This window comes from Sebastes fasciatus, chromosome 11, assembly GCF_043250625.1.
Source record: "Sebastes fasciatus isolate fSebFas1 chromosome 11, fSebFas1.pri, whole genome shotgun sequence".
NCBI classification, from domain to species: domain Eukaryota; kingdom Metazoa; phylum Chordata; class Actinopteri; order Perciformes; family Sebastidae; genus Sebastes; species Sebastes fasciatus.
Genome location: NC_133805.1, coordinates 22,726,449 through 22,748,818, shown reverse-complemented (window position 1 = coordinate 22,748,818; position 22,370 = coordinate 22,726,449). Strand labels below are relative to the sequence as shown.

Sequence of the window (22,370 nt, the reverse complement as noted above, 5' to 3'; positions counted from 1 at the left end):
TGAAGAAGTAAGTATTTATACTTTGTAAAATATACTTTACAGGCCTTTTTTCACAGACATTTTGTCACGTCACCGTAGGGGGAAAAAAAGGTGTAAATAATAGAATTATCGATGACTAAATTACATATAGCTACTTCGGTTTCAGGGTCCTGGTATAGATGTTTTTCACAGCAGACATTTTGATGTCATAGTAGAAAAAGCACAGGTGTATTTAATAACATTAATGATAGCTGCATTCCACTTAAAAGAGGTCCTGGTACTGTGCATGCTGGATCACTAGAATAGCTTACTGGGACACTTACACCTGTGCTTTTCCTATTATGACAAGTCAAAATGTCTGTTCTAAATTTTACTTAAAAGTACATATCAGTCAAATGATATTTCATTACAAGATAAAAAGTGAAATGGAATAAATTAACTTGAATGATGTTATTGTAAAATGACATTAATCAAAAAAGACATTTTGATATAAATATATATATATATTTTCCAAGGGGTCCCTTGACCTCTGACCTCAAGATATGTGAGTGAAAATGAATGAAAAAAAGAAATACCAGTAATAAATATTTTTTTATTATCATTATTTTTCACTAGTAATCATCACAAAACAAAACAGTGTGGCAGCGTCAGGAGCTAGTTTTTTTTTATTATTCATTATCAAAAATATAAACACAAGGCACTGTCAATTATCCTAACAGTAAGAAAAACAACTTTAGGTTGAGCATGGGCAACAACATATATCAAAGATATCATTCAAAGTGAATAAAAATAAAGTAAAACTGATCAAGGAACAAGTAATAAAAAATAAATGAAGAAAAAAGAATATATATATATATACAAACTGTTCTCAGACGCTTTTCTTAATTGATCAAATGACAAATAAAACTCTTGAATCTTGAATTTTGAAATAAAAAAAAATAAAAATCATCATCTGAAAGCCATTGGTCCAACAACTATCGCGAGAAGTGAACCAACGGGATGTCAGAGCTCCATGACAACGCTTCCCTGAACTGAACCCAGGTCGGTGTTCTCGTCCGGCTCCTTCAGCGGTTACATCAGCGCTCGTATATCACAACTGCAGCTCGACCAGCCGAATGAAACCGGCCTCACCAACCAGCAGAGTGAAGAATGAATCATGGGGCAGCGTTACTGTGGAAACGACGGTAACTTCTTTTGTTAACCTAGCATGTTAAATACGGTAAGCTAACAAAAAGCGAGTGAACCGACGACATGTGTCATTGGTGCGGCGGGCTTTATAGATGACATCAGCTGACTGGTAGTAGTTGTGTTGCTGCTGTTTGTAGCCGGTGTTCATCCGCACTGACGTAACGCTAGCAACCATATCATTGTTCCGTTTTTGTCCCTAAGCTCGTTGAAGACCGACTGGCTCAGTAATCCTCTGCTGCAGTACAAACACAATATACAAGAGAGAGCCACAGCTAGCATGATGATGATGCTCCAGCATGGCTCCACACAGCTCCTCTGCCTCACAGCCAGCAGTGGGGTTCCTCTTTTCACAAGAGGAGCCTCCAAACAGCTGCCCTTCTCTGTCATCGGCTCCTTGAACGGTGTCCATATGTTTGGAGCCGGTCAGGGAGTGGTGTTGTCCTGCTGTGAGACTGAAGGTGGAGGTAAAGTGGTGTGGAGAGTCTTCCAGGACAGTGTGATGCTCATTGCTGTGAGTGCAGGTGGTGGACAAGGTGGTGCAGGCAGCAGCAGCAAAGAGGAGGAGGAGGTCTGTTTACAACGCCTCCTGGAGAATGTGTGGAGCTGCATGGTGCTGGTGTTGGGCCAGGATGAGCTGACCAATGTCAGGAATGTGGAGAGGCTGAAGAGGGACTTGAGGTCCTGCTTCTGCCTCATTGATCAGCTATTGGAGGAGAGGCCAGAGGGCATCCTGGGTAACCTGACGCACTGTGCTGATTCACTGGTGCCTCCAAACCCAGCTCTGCTTCAAGAGGCAGTGGATGGCTTTGCTCAGGCTACAGACAGTGAATTTGGCTGCCTCATCGTCCATGGTCGGGTAGCTGCGGCGACAGAGAAGTGGTGGCGCCTCGCACCGCAGGAAGTTGTGCTGCTCTCTGCTTTGATGCGGTCCCTCTCGGCAGCCTCTGGATCAGCCTCCTGTGATTACCCAGTTTTCCTTCCCCAGGGCAGCCCCACCGTGGCCCACCGCCTGCTCCGCTTCCAGCTGCTCCCTGGCGCAGATGTGTGCGTGCTGTGCGGCCCAACCCCTTCCTTGCACAAAGCCGAGAGTGAGCTGGTGGGTCGTTTCTGGACACCCCTGGTGGAGACCCTGAGAGACTGCCTGGCCGTTGGAGAGCGCTGCTTACCAGGATCTGTATCCCTGCGCCCTGATGTGCTGGCACTTCTTCTCATCAACCGCGAGACACGTCGCTCACTCTCCTGTGTTCGGACATCCACCAATCAACCGCTCTGTGACCCTCCTTTACCTTCTAAGACCCGCTGCTGGGAGCTACTGAAGCTCTTCTACGTCTTCAGCACGACGCGCTACTTCGCCCAGGAGGAGACTTTGTGTGTCTCCCCAGAGGAGAGGGCTCAGAGAGGCAACACTGAAGACTTTGTCCTTGGATTCTCCCATCAGCCACAACAGTGCTATCTAGTTACAGAAGAGTGCAAAAGCTTTGGACTGCAGACACCACAGCACCAGCTCTTCCTGCTCATCCCACTGTCAGTGCCCACCTTTGCACTGCGTACGGTGGCCACACAGACTCTCTCTGATATAGTTGCGGCCACTGGATTTTAATCTTAATTCTCAGTAGTGCTGTCCCGAATAACATTTTTTGGGCTTCGAAGCTTCGGTGAGAAATATTCGAAGGTATTCGAAGCTTCGGGATAGTGCCACTGCCGCACTACTGTATACACACGCACCTCTACACTTAACAAACAGTGATATCCGTCCGAGAATAACTAATAATAATTCATGTTGAATATGGAAAATGAATAATGTTCTGGGATTATTTCTTATTTCATGGGATGTTTTGGGATTTATACAATATTATTACATACTTAAATATCTGAAAAAATTAAGCATTCAAATACTGATTTGGAGGTCGATTACCATAGCAACGGTCAAAGCTACAAAGAATTCGGGCCAGCCCTAATTTTTGGTAAACACACTAGGGCTGGGCGATATGGAGAAAATCAAATATCACAATCTTTTTGACCAAATACCTCGATATCAATATTGTGACGATAGTGTAGGGTTGACCATCAGTGCTTTCACAAAGAAATTACACTGACATTTTTGATAAATAATCATCAGTAATAAGGATACAATGACTATGTGGTTAAAGGCGAATAATAGAACATTTAGAACAGTCTGGTAAATTCAGTAAATTACATCACTTTGTAATGCAGCCTTTAAAACCAGGAAAACACAACAGTTATGCCATCTTACGCTATCTAAGATCTAAGACAATATCTAGTCTCATATCACAATATCGATATAATATCGATATATTGCCCAGCCCTAAATCCCACCATCTTTTACCTAATAATATATTAACATACAGGTGAAAAGCTATTCATTCTAATGTGAATTAGCTGCTGCTATTTAGATTTTTCCTATACCTTTATTGATGATCACAACCATATACAATTACATGTTGACTAACAGATCTAGAGGCATAAAAATCAGCTTCCATCTGTCATATTTTGTAAAAACAATGATGATGATTAATGGACCACTGGTAAGAGATGCACATTAGAAAAGGATGTCACTGTTAATCAGGTTTTTTTTACTAGCTACTGCTCAAGGATTTAATACTGATGAAAATATGAAAACAATTGAAAATGGCATACCAAAGTGAACTATTTTGAGCTTTGTTTTGCATTCAAGAGATACGTCACTGTTGCACTATTGTGTCTAACTTCACTGGCTTCAAAGCTGCATGGTTAGACTTACTGAATACTAACATTATCACTAGGGTTGCACTGTATTTCAAAGTGTATAAGAGAATCATGTGAAAATGCTACACTGGGATAAATAAGTGCCTACTGTTTGTTCTTTTGAATCATTTGGCTTCAAATACAATGAAATTATTTACTTGTCTGAGCTAGTTTTAATCCTAGTTGGCTAATTGCTGTGGGTCTTGTGGTCCTGAGTGATCTGATTACATTTTTCCTTCTGCTAATGCGATAATGAGAATGTTTGGCCTCCATTGGTTGAATGTTTCATGGCAAAACTTGACGACGGTGCAACTGCAAATAAGACCTATAAACCACTTGCCAAAAAAGAGGCAATGAAACAGAGAGTTTAATGGTTGTAAAGGACCAGTGTGTAGCATTTTGGGGGATCTAATAGCAGAAATTGAATATAATATTCATAGCTATGTTTTCATTAGTGTATAAATCACCTGAAACTATGAATCACTGTTTTTCATTAGCTTAGAATGAGACATTTATATATACTGTACATCAAAGAGTATAGAAGCAAAGAGGTGAAACTCCGGTGCTTTTTTGACAATGGCTGCTAGACTGAAAACGCTAATGAGTCCATTGCCGTGGATGCATAAAGAGACGTCTGTAAATCAGAGGATCTTTTTTTTTTTCGAGGTTGTAATAATGGATATATTGGCTGTAATTCATCACTTTTAGTATCTTATAATGCACCCATGGGCTGTATACTCTAAGCCTGTACCGTGGTGGATGTAGTAACGTCTCTGTTCCCAAACAACCGGCTATTGTCCAGTAGCTAATAGTGCTAGTAGAATGACATAAACAGAATTTAATGTAGTTGTAAGCTATTTACTACCACGCAGGGCAAAAGCACAGGGCACAACCTCGTATACATCCCTGGTCTGTGGTCTATTGTACATCTATTTTGGAGATTTTTCTAACTTCCATTTATGTCCATCGCTCACTTTATGCTCCTCTGGGAAGCAAAATAGTTTAATAAAGAAATAAGTAAGTAAGTAAATAGTTATAATAGTATGCATATTTATAATATTTGTATTGTGCAACACAGGCCTATGACATATGACGATATGACAATAGAATAGAAATAATTTAGTTTTACTTTTGTACCGCACTTTGTAGGCGGATGTTTTACTGGCTTCCGGTAGTTGCTTTCAGTCCAAAATGGTGGAAGCGTAGCTCTGCTGCTGGGGACTGGCGTTGCAATGGAACGAACAATTGACTTTCACTTCTTAGCAATATAGGTTCTTTGTCTACATAGGGAGCGGGTCCTCTTCACGGAGTCCACCATGTTGCTCCACCATGTTTCTACAGTAGCCCAGAACGGACAAACCAAACACTGGCTCTAGAGGGAGCTTTTGCGTTTTTACATTACCTGAAGGCCACCGTAGTTGTCCAACACGCTTGTGAAACTGGTAACGTGAGCCACAGAGTGCAAAACCGTGGTACCGCCAGCCGCCGTCTGACTTCTGTTGCTCCTAAAGTAGTGTTATTATGGTAAGGATGGCCTCTGAGCGAGGCAAACGGCGTTACCACGGTTTTGCACTCTGCGGCTCACTTTACCGCAGGGGAGGGATACTAAGCTGGTTGCAATCTGCAACCACACCACTCGGTGCCGCACAACTCCTACACACTGTGCCTTTGAATATTAGTATTTGAATTTAATCTGCTCATCAATGAACGCTAGTAACATTTTATAATGTTTTTTTTTTTCATATCTCATACATTTTCTTGACCGCTATAAGGCACAGACAGGAGACACTATGGAGTACTGTATATACGTGCATTCAACTTTACATCTGCTCAAGTCTGTGCTATAATTCATAATTACAAATGCAAAACCATTGCTTTCTGTGAATTAACGATCTGTATTCCGCACCACATAATGCTATAATAACAGTGGCAGTGACTATTGACAAAACACACATACACCATTATTGAACGAATACTTCATGTCATGTCATAATTGCAGTGTTTTTTTGTTGTTTATAACTGCATTGATGATTTCAAGAAAGTTATTGCAGTCACACTTTTCATTGTGAAGCCACAGAGCTTTACTTGTAGTTTTCTAATCACACATGCTCTGCTCTCCAATGCTCAATTTTTGTGCATTTCTGTGTCATTATAGCATTTGTTCTAATTATTCTGATTGCACAATTAAAGGGACTGTTTGTAACTTTTTACACGTATAAATCTACCAGGTCGGGATACCCTGCACGCTTGTGAAGTGACGGGGCTTCGCAGAGAGAAACGTTATCGTCTCCGACCGGGTGTCGGTGTCTCCCTGCGGGCGCAGTCGGGAGGCAATAACGTTTCTCTTCCTGCTTCAGCCCCGAAGGCTGAAGCAGGAAAAGCCAACACTAGGATCAGTAGTGATTCATGGAGAGACCTTCGTCTGGTCAGCTAACATTACTGCCAAGCAGGTGAAATATAAAGTGATATTGTGGTTTTAGCTGACGTGTGTCGCCTCACTGTTTTGAGTGATGCTCGTTCATGTCTATTTAGAGCGAGCACAAGCACGAACCGTTCATTGACTTAACGGCCACAGGTGTCGCTGTTAACAAGCATTTCTGAAAGTTACAAACAGTCCCTTTAATACAGATTTAAATTTGCATTACACCACTTCAGCACATGCAGGAAACTTAAAGTGGTTTGCAGTCGAAATAGGAGGAGCATTCATGACTCCTTTTTTGTTGTTTAACCAAGTCCTTCAAAAGTCTCCACCCAAAACCGCATGGAGCACCCAGAACAAAAAAGTGAGGCTCAGTGCAGTCAGGAGACAAAGTGTTGAAGCTGCACCCGGTTCGAGCCACATCTATAGTTGTCCAAAAAGCTTCAGTTTCAGCAGCTCGGTAACCGGAGAACCGAGCCTTATTGACAGCTCTAGCCTCACGGTGCGTAAAGATAACGGGGAGGGGGAGGGATGTAACGGTTGAAGCCACACAAAGAGGAGGGAGGGAGGGATACCCTCTCTCTCTGGTTGTAGGGTTGCCATGTGTGCAGGCAGAAAACCCCAATAACTTCAGAGTGAGACGGTTATGCAGCCAGGGGGTTTCAGAAACATCCCGGGATTATATCACACAGTTTGTAATCTGTACTTTAACCTCTGAAAGGTCCAAAGGTCTGAGCACTGAGACATTTTTAAGGAGCGCAGTTGCACAACTTTTAATTTCACTTCTCTCTCGCCGCGGTGGGAGTCGACTGTAGCACCGCAGAGTCATTATTAATAGTTTCCAAACAACATGTCAGCCGCGCGGATGCAGCTGCTGTCACCCAGAAACGTCCGGCTTTTGAGCCGCGGGCGAAGCGACTTGTTAGGCGGCAGCAGTGGAGCTCAGCAGCCCGGTGGTGGTGGTGGTGGTGGCGGCTCCTCCAGGCTCCGTTCACTCACCACCTCTCTGTCGTCCTCCTCTCCTCCCGGCAGAGCTTTATCCAGTCTGAGTGCGACGCGGCGAGGGCTCCCCCAGGAGAAGATGACCGAGAACGGAGTGACGTCCCGGGCCAAGGTGTTGACTCTCGACACCATGAACCCCACGGTGAAGAAGGTGGAGTACGCCGTCCGGGGGCCCATCGTGCAGCGGGCTGTGGAGCTGGAGAGGGAGCTCTCTGAGGTCGGTACTGTTTGTTTATACCACCTATATATACTTTGTGTCTGGTGTTTCATTGAAAGATGCATTTTGCTTTGTTTGTCTTTCATTACATCAACCTGTTATGCTCCTTCTATTGGTCAGACTGTGGCAACATCTGTGTACCTTTTATGTAAACCAGTGTTCCCAGAATATTTTATATCAGAAGAAATGTTGTACTCCACCTAACTGTTTGAAAAGCCATTTTACTAGCTATTGCGCAAGGATTTAATACTGATGAAAATATGAAACAATTGAAAATGGCGTACCAAAGTGAACTGCTTTGAGCTTTGTTTTACATTCAAGAGATAAGTCACTGTTACACTAATGTGTCAAACTTCACTGGCTTCAAGGCTGCATTGTTAGAAACAAACAAAAGTCTGGAAAATTGTTCAGGACCTGCCATAATGATCTGTTTATATTAGGGCTTAATCACGACTAATCGCATGATTGTCCATAGATAATCGTGATTAATTGCACATTTTTTTTATCTGTTCTAAATGTACCTTTTACAGGGAGATTTGTCAAGTATTTAATACTCTTATCAACATGGGAGTGGGCAAATATGATTACTTTATGCAAATGTATGAATTTATTTATTATTCGAAATCAATTACCAACACAAAACAATGACAAATATTGTCCAGAAACCCTCACAGGTACTGCATTTAGCATAAAATAATGTGCTCAAATCATAACATGGCAAACTCAAGTCCATCAGGCAACAACAGCTGTCAGTGTGTCAGTATGCTGACTTGACTATGACTTGCCCCAAACTGCATGCGATTATCATAAAGTGGGCATGTCTGTAAAGGGGAGACTCGTGGGTACCCATAGAACCCATTTTCATCCACATATGTTGAGGTCAGAGTTCAAGGGACCCCTTTGAAAATGACCATGCCAGCTTTTCCTCACCAAAATTTAGCGTAAGTTTGGAGCGTTATTTCGGCTCCTTCTCCAACAAGCTAGTATGACATGGTTGGTACCAATAGATTCCTTCGGATTTCTAGTTTCATGCCAGTATCTTCACTCTAAATGAACCCGCTACAACCAAAAAAATCGTTGATGCGTTAAAGAAATTAGTGGCGTTAAAATGGATTTGGGGCTTTATTATTATCGCGTATACTTTGACAGCCATAGTTTATATTCATTTGAATCTCTTGGAACTTTAATGTTAATTGGTGGGTTGATTGAAGTATGAACATGTCATAGTTGCAGATCAGCAGGTTTCCATTCCTGGTTATGTTCCCACTATTACCATTTAAACATTATCCCAAAAGAAAACTCATCACTGTTATCACTCCGCTGTGCTGTTTACACAACCTCTTATCAAAGTCCATCAGTTAGTCAGTAAGTCCTGAGGAGGCTGATCATGCCAGAGGATCTGTACACTGATATGATGTTAATGATGTTCAACCTGTTTTTACACTCACGCATTGTCCTTGAGGAGGCTGATCATGACATAAGATCTGCAGGCTGGTATGATTTTAATGTCTAACCTAACCTGTTTTTACACCCTGTCTTCTAAACCATTGCTCCTGAGGAGGCTGATCATGTCAGAAAATCTGTTAATGACTAACCTGTTTTTGAGGCACGTCTCTAAACTACGGCTGCTTATTTAAAGATCCTCAGTTGAGAGGTGAAAGTTCAGAGTCTAAACCAGAGACTTGTTGTCCTGTTTATATCTGTGTCTGTCTTACTAGTGATGCACATATCTGTTGCCTCACTTCACCTCTGATAGTGCTCAATGTTCAAAATGTCCAATTTGGACTGTTATCTTTGTAGTGATTGGTCCTCTCTAAAGTTTACAAATCAGTAGGAATATCCATATTAGTTTCACAGCTCTTGTGTCCAGCATTTTAAGCCAGCTCTTCTAAATCCATTGTATGAATTCATCTTATTTTTTTTAATCCAAGATATTATAGGTCTTTTCCAGCTTATTGGCATTATAAGTACAGACTATTTTTGTGCATTTCTCTTTTTTTTAAAGAGTTATATCCGATCCCTTCTTCTCACACAGTTCATGGTGATGTGGCAACCAGCTGTTAGTGTACCGAGTGCAGTCTGGTGTGAAAACTGTCCTCTCTTGAGTGCTTTGCTCAGGAAGGGACGAGTATTGCCAACAGGTTTATTGCACAGGTGAAAGGGCCAGCAGGGACTGTAATGACAGCGGTGACATTTTTAACCAGATGGTTCACTGGCACCAAAGATTTTATGTTCTGTTTGCTTTGACCGATGCTTATCCGTAGCGGATCCCCTCTCTCTTCATGGGATATTTATTTTCTCCTCAACTGTTGAAGAATTTGATCAGGCGTTATCAAATTGATATTTAGATGTTCAAAAAGCAGAAGAAGTTGCAGTTGGATTCAGCTAGTAAAAAAAACAGTCAACTGCCATACCTCCTATATGTTTTGATTTGATTATTATTGTGTCATGCATCAATAATATGCCCAGCCCAAACGGGCTTACAAGACACCATTACTTAGAAAATAAAGAAAAGACAAAGTCAGAAACCAGAGTAGCAGAATATAAATTAAAAATAATACTAAACAAATAAACCATCCTGACGTTTTTTCCAAGCTTGAGAAACAAAAACTTATAAGCATTAAAATTAAATAGCCTTTCCATTTTGTCATCACCCGAGCACCAAAACATTTCTGGATTTTGAACAGACATTTCATTAAAAAATAGGAGTTCTTAACTCATCATAGTGTGGACAATACAAAAACTAAATGTGATTCAGTTTCAACTTCTCCTAACTCGCATACTTCGCACAACCCGTTGTCCTCCTGGATGTTTGTAAATCTACTGATTTCAAGGGCCAGAGGAAGGATTCCTGCTCCTAACTGTGCAACTAAAGACCTTTGACTCCTTGATAAGTTTGCTAGAACATAAGATTCAGTGCCATAATTGTGCTTGATCTAGCAACTACTTTCTTCTAAATCATTACTATACATATATTGCAATTCAGCTTCCTCAAAAATAGCATGAACAACTACAACTGCTAATGGATTTTTATATTCATCACATTTCCATCTAGGGCAAGGGAAGCACTGCGATGTCTTTGCCCGTCCCGCTGCCAGTCTTTTCAATAGTACAGCACCCAGCCAGAAGGCAACAATGTTGCCCAACTAATCATCTACAATCCTCCCATCTTTTAAGACTGTTCTTTTGTCAAAAACACATTCCTCTTCATTTTACAAACTCCTCCCTTGTGGTTTGGATGGTGTTGCCTTTCTGTGGGAAACGGGTCACAGTGTTCTTGATTTCATCCATGAATTAATCACACACGCATGATCGCATGCTTTGATACCTTCCTCCAATTTCCCACACACCTTGTTTTTTGGAGATCTCACATGGGCGGTTGTTCTTGTTATTCTCCCAAATACTAAAGCTGTGTTTGTTGTTACATTTGCCAGAACAAACAGTGCACAAATACAGGTTTCACATGCAGTTATTACATAGTGCTCTTTGTCTATCCTAATGAGCTGCTAGCTGATAATGAATGGGGACCGTTTTTTGAGAGAGTCGCTATGGGGAAAGACAATAGACAAACAAGCCTAGTATTTGTCTTTCCACTTATTCTGCCAGAAAGAAAAGCGATATGCAAACCTCTAAAAACTCTTTCCATTGTAGAATCCATGCAGAGTTTGCATATGAATTTTCCAATCTTCGTTTATGATACATTTAACAGCAGGACTTTCATTGTTTTACATCATTAATGAAACGTTTCCTTTGTAAAGCCGTGGGAGTAAAGAGAATTCTTTGCTGTATTGTTTGCTGGACTGTTTAATCAGCAATGGAGGGCAAAAAGTTCTGGCCTTTTCGAGTCGGTTCTCATGAGCAGAGGTCAGTTGTGTTTCTAATAGATCCCCATCATGAATGGGTGGTAGTTTTGACCTAGGGGTGTTATTCACTCGGTATAATGCTATTGGTCCAGACTGAGAGACGCCTCTAACGTGTGGCCAATGAGAGAGCCGCAGACTCGAGCCTCCTAAAATCGGAACTAGAAATCAAACAAACAGGCTGTTTTGATTTCCGCAGAGAGTCAGTGTGAGGCTCCACTTGTGGCTTTTCTACAGTGTCACGCTGTTCCAAACATCTGGAGTTAACAGCATGTGTGTTTGCTTGTGTTTGTACACGTGGCGGCCTGCATTCCTGTTTGTCCTCCGTCAGTGGTCTCAGCTGCTCAAGAGATTATCTTTCAGAAACCTTATACTATTGGCCTGGAAGACAGTAAATTAATACTTTTATTTTGATATTATATTATCCTAATTATTTTTGACGTTGTTTACTGCTGCTTTGCTGTCGTACGTCCTGCTGATCCCGGTCTACATTAAGGAGGTTAAAAGCCTCTGTGTACTGTATGTTTATGTGTCAGAACAGAAGTTTAATGGTATCAGTACGATAAGGTAGTTTGCACAGGTCAAAACTTTGTTCTCTTGTTTGCACCTACTATCTGCATCAAGGTTGTTGCAAACGCACCAAAGTTCGTTGAAGGAATAGAAAAGCAGTCTTCTTCCTCCTTGACTTTGTTTGTGCATTGCTGCATGCGTGCAGGCATCTGCGTCCTTATGCAGAAACACTAATCAAACGGGGACTTGCTCTTAAAAACAGTGCTCCATTGTGGTCAAAATCTCCACAGGGGTACCTTTTAAATGGGGCTCTCTTTCTGAAACTGAAAAAAAATAGACCCACTAAATTTTTTTGTATTACTGACTGACTAAATCACATTGAGAATTTACCTAAAAAATCTAAAAGTTTGAATTTTAAATGTGCTGTAATATACCTGCACAGCTGTTTGCCTGTGTAGGTTCTGTATGTGCTAATCTAAAGGTAAACATTTGTAGTACTACTTTGTCCTGCATGTAGTCCTGAAGTAGCAAAGAGGCTGTTGTACCACTTAATGTATTCTGCCAAAAGTTAGTCCAGAAAGGGATGTACCGTTCTGACTTTTCCAGTCCTGATAGCAATACCTGGGCTTTGGGTATACTGATACCGAGTACCGATCCGATACCAGTGTTTAATTAATAAGCTGTATGCCTCGCTGTGTGGAAGTGACTGGGATCATTCTTTTATGTGTAAGGCAACATCACACTTGACTTAAACATTACTTTATTAACTTTGTAAAACAAAAAGTAACAAATAAATACATAGAGACTGTATACATTTATTGTATTGTTATTTATTATTTATTATTAGAATAATAAAGCGTACACCAGCAACTTGCTACAAAATCTTCAAATTAAACAGGAATAAGATTCAAGTTTAAACCTTTTTAATGAAGCAACAAATTGGTCAAAACTATGGAATTAAAAGTTCAGTATATAATGTATACTGTATATTATATAAACACAGAATTGAATTGAATAGATCGGCCCCATTGTCACTGATATCCGATCCAGCTATTTGAGTCAGTATTGTCCTGATATCCGGTATCGGTGCATCCCTACCAGAAAGCCTAACATTTGGGACATGATAAAGACGAGATGGCAAAGCTAATAGTTAGTTGAGCATTTGAGCTTGGTTGATATTGTTAATTTTCACCATTTCTTTATACACCTCAGTGCCGGAAAGTCACTGGTTCAGTCCAACCAACAGCCAATCTAATCCATCCCTCCAAGTGGTTACCAAACCCGCTGTGTGTTCAGCATTTGCTGGCCTCTCAGCCTCTTGTGGAATGAATGTTTATGGAAAATGTATGTAAGCATTTGGCCTGTGTGTGGGCACAGTGTCAACGTTGTTTAGGGGCAGTGGGTGTTCGCAGCCAACCCCATTCCCTTTTAACAAATCTAGTCAGGTTTGTTAGTGGACATTTCAGAAAATATAATTTCTTGTGTACAAAGTGAAGAATTGCTCTTGTTCACACTTTTTCCATTCTTCAGCTGTATAATAACTCCTGTATGTTGTGTTTATGCTCCGCAGGGAATGAAGAAGCCTTTTGTCGAGGTCATAAAGGCCAACATCGGCGACGCGCATGCTATGGGCCAGCAGCCAATCACTTTCTTCCGACAGGTCAGCTCCTAATCTTTCCCCTCCAGCCTCTCATCTAAATATAGCACCTCCCTTCTGACTTGTCAGTGTCTATGAAACACATTTCTTCCTGCTTGGTGTCAATACTGTAACCTGCGCAGGGTTTTGTATAATGTCCCCACCTCCCTTTGGTTTCAAGGTCTTGGCGCTGTGCTCCTACCCCGAGCTGCTGAATGACAACACATTCCCAGAGGATGCTAAAAGTAGAGCACGCCGCATTCTTCAGTCCTGCGGAGGCAACAGTATGGGTACGTTTCTGCGCAAGTACAATAAACTCTATATAACCCCAGTTGCTAATTATCACCTTTCTCTTTATACGTGATGCTTTCTGGTGGTTTGGCTTTGTTATGTTAAAGCTCTAAGTTCAAGCAACCTTGTATTGTCTCCATTTAAATCTGCCGTAGGTTCCTACAGTGCCAGTCAGGGCATAGACTCTGTGCGCCAGGATGTGGCCCGCTACATTGAGCGAAGAGATGGCGGTGTGCCTTGCGACCCAGACGACATTTACCTCACAACAGGGGCCAGCGATGGCATTATGGTACAAAACACTTCTCCTTTCAAGTGACTTTGTGCGTCCGTTGTACTTTTAATCATGTAAATTTGTAACTTAAACGTTACCTGATGTCACGGTCATTTTGCGGGGAATTTATTTACAACATTGAACTGACAAAACAGATGTAATTTTGGAGTGAACCCCTCGTGCCGGGTCTAAACGGTCCCTGCGCTTGGGGACAAGCTAACTGGCTAACTAGCCAGCCAGCTGTCTCCGGGAGCTGCAACCACACTTTACGGCCCCATTTACGTGGGTTCTGTTGTCACCATAACAACTAACAACAATCACCATTTTCTTTTGTACTAAATTACCATAGCAAATAGTTCAGTGACCTTTCTACTCCTATTTATTTCTATGGCTTTGTCAGAGGTTGTCTATGAGCTATCTATCTATGAGATAAGAATGATTGTTTCCTGTTCATACTGTTTGATTTCAAGTTTGTAGAGTCCTGATGAGTCACAACTGTCTGAGAAGAAAAGCAAAGATTTGAGAAAAGACAGAAAAAATAAGCACTATTTTATATAGCAGTAATGTTTTCTCTTTTCTATTTCGTTGACCATATCTCCCAACCATCATCAAACTTACTGCACGATGTGTTCTTTATGACTGTATGCTGTAGTGACGGTTTCATGCAGGAAACACAGCACGAAACTGAAATTCAGTGCAGGAAAAAAGTCCACCAGTTTCCTTTTTACTCAAATATGTAGCCTATAGAGTATCATGCAGACAAAGCTACTGTGTGTAATTCTAAACTTGTGTAGGTAACACTATTGTGCTGACATATCTATCTTTCTTGACCTCCCTATCCTACGCTTCTAGACCATGCTGAAGCTGCTGACGTGTGGCGAGGGCGCGGACCGTACAGGCATCATGATCTCCATACCTCAGTATCCCCTGTACTCGGCTGCGCTGGCCGAATTGGGCGCCGTGCAGATCAACTATTACCTTAACGAGGAAAAGTGCTGGAGTATGGACATCAGTGAGCTGCAGCGTGCCCTGGATGAAGCCCGGCAGCACTGCAACCCCCGAGCCCTGTGCATCATCAACCCTGGAAACCCCACCGGTAAAGTTTCCTTCATTCTTTTTTCTTTTGGTCAAAGTGACTAGATTGAATAACCACACTTTTCATGCACTACTAAAAGAGCCACTAGATGGCAGCAAATGGACATAACCGTCTGGCTAACCAGACACTTCAAACCTCTCTTCTTAATGAGCCTCCTTCTTGTTCACAGGTCAGGTTCAGAGCAGAGAGTGCATCGAGGACGTAATCCGATTTGCAGCAAGGGAACGTCTCTTCCTCATGGCTGATGAGGTATTTCAGTGTCTCCCTGCATCTCTTTTTAACATCTGCCTTCTTTATTATTTTCTGTGCCCTGTGACATCTGTCATTGTGTCTCCATCTCCCAGGTGTACCAGGACAATGTGTACGCTGACGGTTGCCAGTTCCACTCTTTTAAGAAGGTTTTGTTTGACTTGGGGCCGGAGTACTCAGATACAGTGGAGCTGGCATCTTTCCACTCCACCTCCAAATGCTACATGGGAGAGTAAGTCATTTTACTCTACTACATGCTGGGGATACACCCGACTACTTCTTTGTGTTTTCTGTCTCTTTCTGTCTTTTTTTGTCTTCTTTCTTACATAATTTGTGTGTCACACATCCTAATGTTTTCTCACCCCCTCTCAGGTGTGGCTTCCGTGGAGGCTACATGGAGATCATCAACATGGACGATGAGGTGAAGGCCCAGCTGACCAAGCTGGTGTCTGTCCGTCTGTGTCCTCCTGTTCCTGGACAGGCTCTAATGGATCTGGTGGTCAACCCCCCTCAGCCTGGGGAACCCTCATATGACAAGTTTATCAAGGTACAGAGTCTACATCCCACAAGCAGAAGAATTAATCAATACACCAATATACTGCAACATGCATAGAGAGATTGCAGTACATTATCAATACATTGACACTGGTATCAATATACTATGCATTCTCTTAGCAATAAGCTATCCGTACTGTGGACTGTGGGCTATTTTGAGTTTTCTCTAATTGTAAAACACTGAAAACATCTGAAATACTATAATATTTAAAGTGTATCCTTCCTTTGCTGTCAGACAGTTCATCCTTTTGATAGTATATGGCTGCTTAACTTTGATAGAATAATGTCCGGTACATGTACATGTTGTTACATGCCATTGTTTGCACTTACACACAGTTTTATCTAAAATCTTGGTGAAACTGAAATCACTTTATAATACAGTGCAAATGCATTATATCCTGTTATTACACAGCTTTGTTGAATACTCGATTCTGATTGGTCAATCACGGCGTTCTATGGACAGTTATTTCTTCATAGCAGACCGTTGCTATGTATAACAGACCGTTGCCATGGGCGCAGTTCTGATGTTGGACTCTGGCGGACTATTTTTGTGTCAAATAATTGATTTTCTAAAGTAAGTAGCCGTGTAATAAGCGGGATAATATACAGCCAGCGGGTCATTGTTGTGAAATAAACCACTTCAGGGTCAGGGTTTATTTCACAACAATGACCGGCTCTCTGTGCATCATTATCCCTTATACTTATATTCCATTATATTATTGTTTTATGAAAAATAAGTTTGTCATTTCATGGAAGATGTTTTCCATTAAAGGAACAATATTTAGTACTGACTGCAAGCATTTCAAATCGGGCACTGCAGTCCAAATTAAAAACATTGGAGCCGTGGCCCGTCCGCTCTTCCGGTGTGACTGATGGCAGTTAGTGTGTGTTAGCATCACGGCGTTAGCTGCTAAAACGCTGCTTTAGGATTTACAAAGATCATTTTTGTGGCTAAGACTTTCTCCAGACCTCCTTAACAATACAGGGGATTGCTACCTGAGATAAATGATTCTGGTACAGTCACTCCCATGCATTACAAATTGTTGCAGGTGTTTTCTGATTCTGGTAACGTTTCTCTTTGGTTTACTTTCTTTTCTCCCATTCCTCTCTATTCTTTATTCTCTATTCTCTCTCCCTCATCCAGGAGCGCACAGCTACCTTAAGTGCCTTAGCAGAGAAGGCCAAGCTTACAGAGCAGGTTCTCAACACTGTTCAAGGCATCAGCTGCAATCCTGTGCAGGGCGCCATGTACTCCTTCCCTCGCATAGCCATCTCTGAAAAGGCCGTCAAAGAGGCCACGGTCAGTCCTAAACATACTCTCATAAGTTATTCAAGTTTGATTGTGTTGTTGCTTCAAGGAATTGCATTGTTGAGGAACAAATAGATAGTTATACAAGATTTTTACTCATCCCTCTCACTAATCCACTACTTATTAGGGCTGATATGATACACTTATGTCCCGATTCGATCACGATACTTGGGTGCTGATACGATATGTATGCGATTTTTAAGTTAAGTTAAGTAAGCGGTGCAATATTACAATTCATTGCGACTTTTGTTAACTTTTTTAACACTAGACCATGGGAAAAAGTTGAATCATACACTTCTATGGGACTTTTAGTTTGGTAAAAGTCTAAATCTATACAGTAAAAATGTATCACTCATTTTCAGGTATCATTTATAAAAAAAATTCCAGCACCCCAAAAATCAAAGAATAAAGACATTTCCCTCACATTAGTGGTATTTTCTTTTTAATTTATAAGGGACATGTAATGTTTTATACTTGTAGTGAATATAATCCAATCAATCTTATTTTCCTCCATGGCCTCAACAGCCCTCGATCCACCAATACTCGTGTTCCACTCGCTGGCATTAAATACACGTGCAGAAAATATGCGAAACTGCGCATAAGACCAACATCTCACACTTTACACTCTGCCTTGATTAAATAACTCTTTAACCAGGTTCAGTACACGGTGCATCCACCTCCGTGTTTGCTAAAGGGAACAAATGATTTCCAATAGCTTGTCGTTTCAGTTCTGTCCTCAGGTCGACTGCTCAGTAGGAATTTCAGGGAGGGCCGATGAGTCGAGCCACTGAGGATCTGATTATCCTAACAGGATAAGGTCAGAGTACAGCTGACCTGCTGACGCCTGATCAATCCCAGTGACTCGGCTCACCATCTGGATCACACAGTTGTAGCTGTGCTTTGTTTTTGGCTTTGCTTATCCTAAAAAACAATACAAAAGACGGAGCTTCTTCAGCAACATTCAACATTTCTATTGGCAGTTTAAATAGAGCTGCTGAGAGGCCCATTGAGCTTGTTCTTGATTTCAATGCTCAGCTACTTCTAAGGCTGGGAACACTTTAAAAAGGTTTAATAAAAGCTTTTGATCCAGAGGAAGACACTTCAAATGTATTTCACCTCAAATTGGTACTCCTCTTTTTTTTTCTTTTTTTTTACACCAACCTTCAGTTATCTTTGTAGCCTACAGCCAAAGAAAATGTTTTGAATTCTGAAGGGCACCTGTGCTAAATCATTCTGAAACATATGAACAAAAGGGGGAAAATGTTGCCATGAAACTGTATAACACAATTATTAACAGTAAAAAACACATTAAGTTGAAGAGCTGTTGAGGAGCCTTTTCCAGAAATATAAACACTTCATAATTAATTGTGATTATTATCTATTTTTATGTTGAAGATCAGGCTGTAATGCACTATAATTTGTATCTAACCCACGTAATCAAATTGTATGTAATTCACGTAATTGTGTGAGCAGACAGGTGACGCAATATGAAGAGCAAAAAAGTCTGCGTAGGGAGGAGGTCGGGCTCGGAAGTCAACGTTGACTTATTTGTCACATAACTTCCATACTTAAGTAATGCCACTTCCGTAGTTATTTTAACCCAAACCACGATCTTTTCCTAAACCTAACTAAATAGTTTTGTTGCCTAAACACCGCAGGGCTGCTGCGTAGGTGCAGTCATCGCTCGAGTTTGCTGGATATTCATAGGAAAACACACAAAAAATAACAACTCTTTGTAAGATATTATAGGATTATTATGGAAGTACAGGAGGAATGAACTGTTGATGAGCTCCTCAGTTGAGCTGTTTCTGCTTACATTTAGTCCGATTCTGCTTTAAATGGATTTGATTTTATAAAAATTGAAAATCCTTAACATTCATTCATAATTCATCATTTAAGTTATGAATGAAAAAACAGAATGTAGTGGGAGAAAATAAGAAAGAAAGCAGCTGGAAGTGGGAATGCTGCAAAAAAGCACATGCAGTACTTTTAGTATGAAGGCTATACTGTGAGTCACACAGTGTTCCGTTATATATATAGCTACAGCGCTACACCGTTTTAGTCGCTGCTAAACTGCACACACAAAAGTAGCTCAATTCCTGATCAAACATTTGCTAGTTGAAATAGTCCCATGCCAACAGAACATTACATTACATACATTAATATTTCTTTTCCTCTCTGTTAGGACAAAGGTCAGCTGCCAGATATGTTTTACTGCATGAAGCTGCTGGAGGAGACGGGGATCTGCCTCGTACCGGGAAGCGGCTTCGGTCAGAAGGATGGAACCTACCACTTCAGGTACAGAACACTTGTAGCGGGCTCAGGTTTAAAGCTGGAGTGAAGATACTAGCATCATATGAAACTAGAAAAGTCTAAGGAATCCATGTGTACCAATCATGTCATATTAGCTTGTCACGAAGGACGTTAAATAACGCTCCAAACTTACGCTACATTTTGGCGAGAAAAAACTGGCACGGCCATTTTCAAAGGGGTCCCTTGACCTCTGACCTCAAGATATGTGAATGAAAATGGGTTCTATGGGTCCCCACGAGTCTCCCCTTTACAGACATGCCCACTTTATGATAATCACATGCAATTTGGGGCAAGTCATAGTCAAGTCAGCACACTGACACACTGACAGCTGTTGTTGCCTGTTGGGCTGCAGTTTGCCATGTTATGATTTGAGCATATTCTTTATGCTAAATGCAGTACCTGTGAGGGTTTCTGGACAATATCTGTCATTGTTTTGTGTTAATTGATTTCCAATAATACACATTTACATACATTTGCATAAAGCAAGCATATTTGTCCACTCCCATGTTGATAAGAGTATTAACTACTAGACAAATCTGCCTTTAAGGTACATTTAGAACAGAATGTGCGATTAATCGCGATTAATTATGGACAATCATGCGATTAAATATTTTAATTGATTGACAGCACTTATTTTCATTATTGACCAATCTGCCCATTTATTTTCAAATTAAACGATTCATTGTTTGATCTTTAAAACATCAGAAAATAGCGAAAAGTGCCCATCACAGTTCCCTCGTGCCCAAATTGATGTCTTCAAATTTCTTTATTTGTCTGACAAACAGTCCAAAACTCAAAGATATTCAGTTATTCAGTAGAATTTGCTTAAAAAATTACTTAAAAGAATACTTGATTATCAAAACAATTTCAAATCAATATTCTGACAGTTGTCTAATTGATTAATCAACTAATTGTTTCAACTTGTTTCTTTTCCCACTAAAAAGGCTTTGGCCAAAATGTCTTATGCTGATTCCTTTATCGTGAAATAAATGTGAATTTGGCACTAAAGCCCCTTTCAGACATAATCTCTTAACGTTAATCTGACTGCAATTTAATATGTTGGTTGAATATTTGAATGAGTCATTTTTATGTAAAAGTCACGACAGGTTAAAAAAAGAAAACATAAATTATTAAGCATTGTGACTCTTATCATAAATGTCCTGTCATATGTAAATGCAGCCATTGACATAAGGTCTCAAAACGGCATCAATGTAACGTATTCCATGTTTGAAAAGGGCTTTAAGGAAGACGGTTGTCGTTTCTAAATGTACCCTTTGCACTCTCTAGTAATTGAATTACTTTCCGAGATGATTCTTAAGCGGAAATCCATTCTAATCATTAACTCCGCTGTCGTTGCATCACTCAGTTGCAGAGTTAATGTTTGTCTTTCTTTTCTCCGTCCCAGAATGACCATCTTGCCGCCGGCAGACAAGCTGACGATCCTGCTCAACAAAGTCAAGGAGTTCCACCAGAAATTCACACAGCAGTACTCTTAATTTGCCACATATCTTCCTCCTATTTACAGAGGGAGGAGCCCCCCCAACCACAACCAAACGAACTCAGCCAATCAGAATTTATCTGTCACTGATAAGTGCCTTTCCTACGGCGGCTCTGGTGGTCTCTGTGACGATGCACTTAAGCCTCTCCTGCTATCTCATTTGGGACATTCACAGACGGTACACAAGGCACTGCTTTGTGTTAGAAAACAAAACTGGAAATGAAGAAATTAATTCAGAAACGTGTGTAAAGTTTGGTTTCAACTTTGAAGGATATGTTATGTACTGTAGGTCTGTGTATTTGTGAAAATGAGAAATAGATTGTCTTTGTGAATACAGCTAAAATACAAAGGTGCAATTGAAGGAAAAGATAATGCTGCTTAAAACCTTTTAGTACGCGTACAACTGGTTACAATATTACATTCCCACAGGCAGTACTTGACGGGGACAATGTGCAGAAAAGTCCCCATTCGCATGATGATTCAGAGATGATTTTGTAGAATCAAAATAAATGTAATAGTCGATGTTATGTCTCGTTATTTTGGAAAGAGCTGTCAGATGTGTTTAGAGTTTATATGTGATAATTTATGGAAAACTCTTATGGCACTGGTTCTATTTAATACCACATTCAAGGTGTTATGTCACAAATGCATTAATTAACAGTATTTCTTCAGATCTTCATACTTTCATTAAGGGAGGGATTAGGCAATAACAGTTTGTCCGATATTCGAGAAAAAACAACTCAGTTTTCAGTGCAACATAAACATACGGTGATTAATCATCTCTGTATTCATCACACTGTTTAAGGCCAAAGGAGAATATTTCACTCACAAAATGTTACTCATTTAAGAAAACAGTAGGTTTAAATTAAAGTGAGACGATGTGTAATGTTTGACAGAAAGAAAACATACAAATTTGTCCTCTAACAAATGAAAAGTTGAATTCATGAGTAATTAAACGCGCCCTTGTTGACTCAGCGATTTTGCTGCTACAGTCCTGCCTGGTCTGGTATGACCAGTAGCTTGTGTATGATTTTTAGCAAACTTGTGATTGATATTGCTGTTTAACTTTAAGTGGTTTTATTACAAAAGTCAAGAAATGAACATTGCGCCCATTCCACTTGCTCTCAATAGAGGTCGCCTAATGATGATGTCATTATGGCAACTGACTTGGGCTGCAAAACCTGATTTCTTTATTTTATTTTTCATTTTTTTCATGGTCCCATTTAGAGTGA

At 40.7% G+C, this 22,370-nt stretch overlaps 2 protein-coding genes across 3 annotated transcripts; both read left to right on the top strand.

Annotated features, from left to right (window-relative positions):
* Positions 1 to 1,001: 1,001 nt before the first annotated feature.
* Positions 1,002 to 21,660, top strand: gpt (glutamic--pyruvic transaminase). Of its 2 annotated transcripts, XM_074651629.1 has the most exons (12): positions 1,002 to 1,163; positions 7,364 to 7,550; positions 13,491 to 13,580; positions 13,738 to 13,846; positions 14,003 to 14,136; positions 14,971 to 15,214; positions 15,384 to 15,463; positions 15,559 to 15,695; positions 15,836 to 16,010; positions 17,163 to 17,318; positions 19,513 to 19,625; positions 21,046 to 21,660. In XM_074651629.1, exons 1-12 carry the CDS (start codon positions 1,129 to 1,131, stop codon positions 21,134 to 21,136), a joined length of 1,551 nt encoding a protein of 516 aa, XP_074507730.1. In that variant the 5' UTR covers positions 1,002 to 1,128; the 3' UTR covers positions 21,137 to 21,660. The 2 variants fall into 2 exon arrangements, with proteins under 2 accessions (XP_074507730.1, XP_074507729.1); XM_074651628.1 differs by lacking the exon at positions 1,002 to 1,163 and having other exon boundaries at positions 6,929 to 7,550.
* fuz (fuzzy planar cell polarity protein) lies at positions 1,208 to 4,075 on the top strand. Its single transcript, XM_074651630.1, has one exon. It carries the CDS (start codon positions 1,445 to 1,447, stop codon positions 2,765 to 2,767), a length of 1,323 nt encoding a protein of 440 aa, XP_074507731.1. The 5' UTR covers positions 1,208 to 1,444; the 3' UTR covers positions 2,768 to 4,075.
* Positions 21,661 to 22,370: the final 710 nt, after the last annotated feature.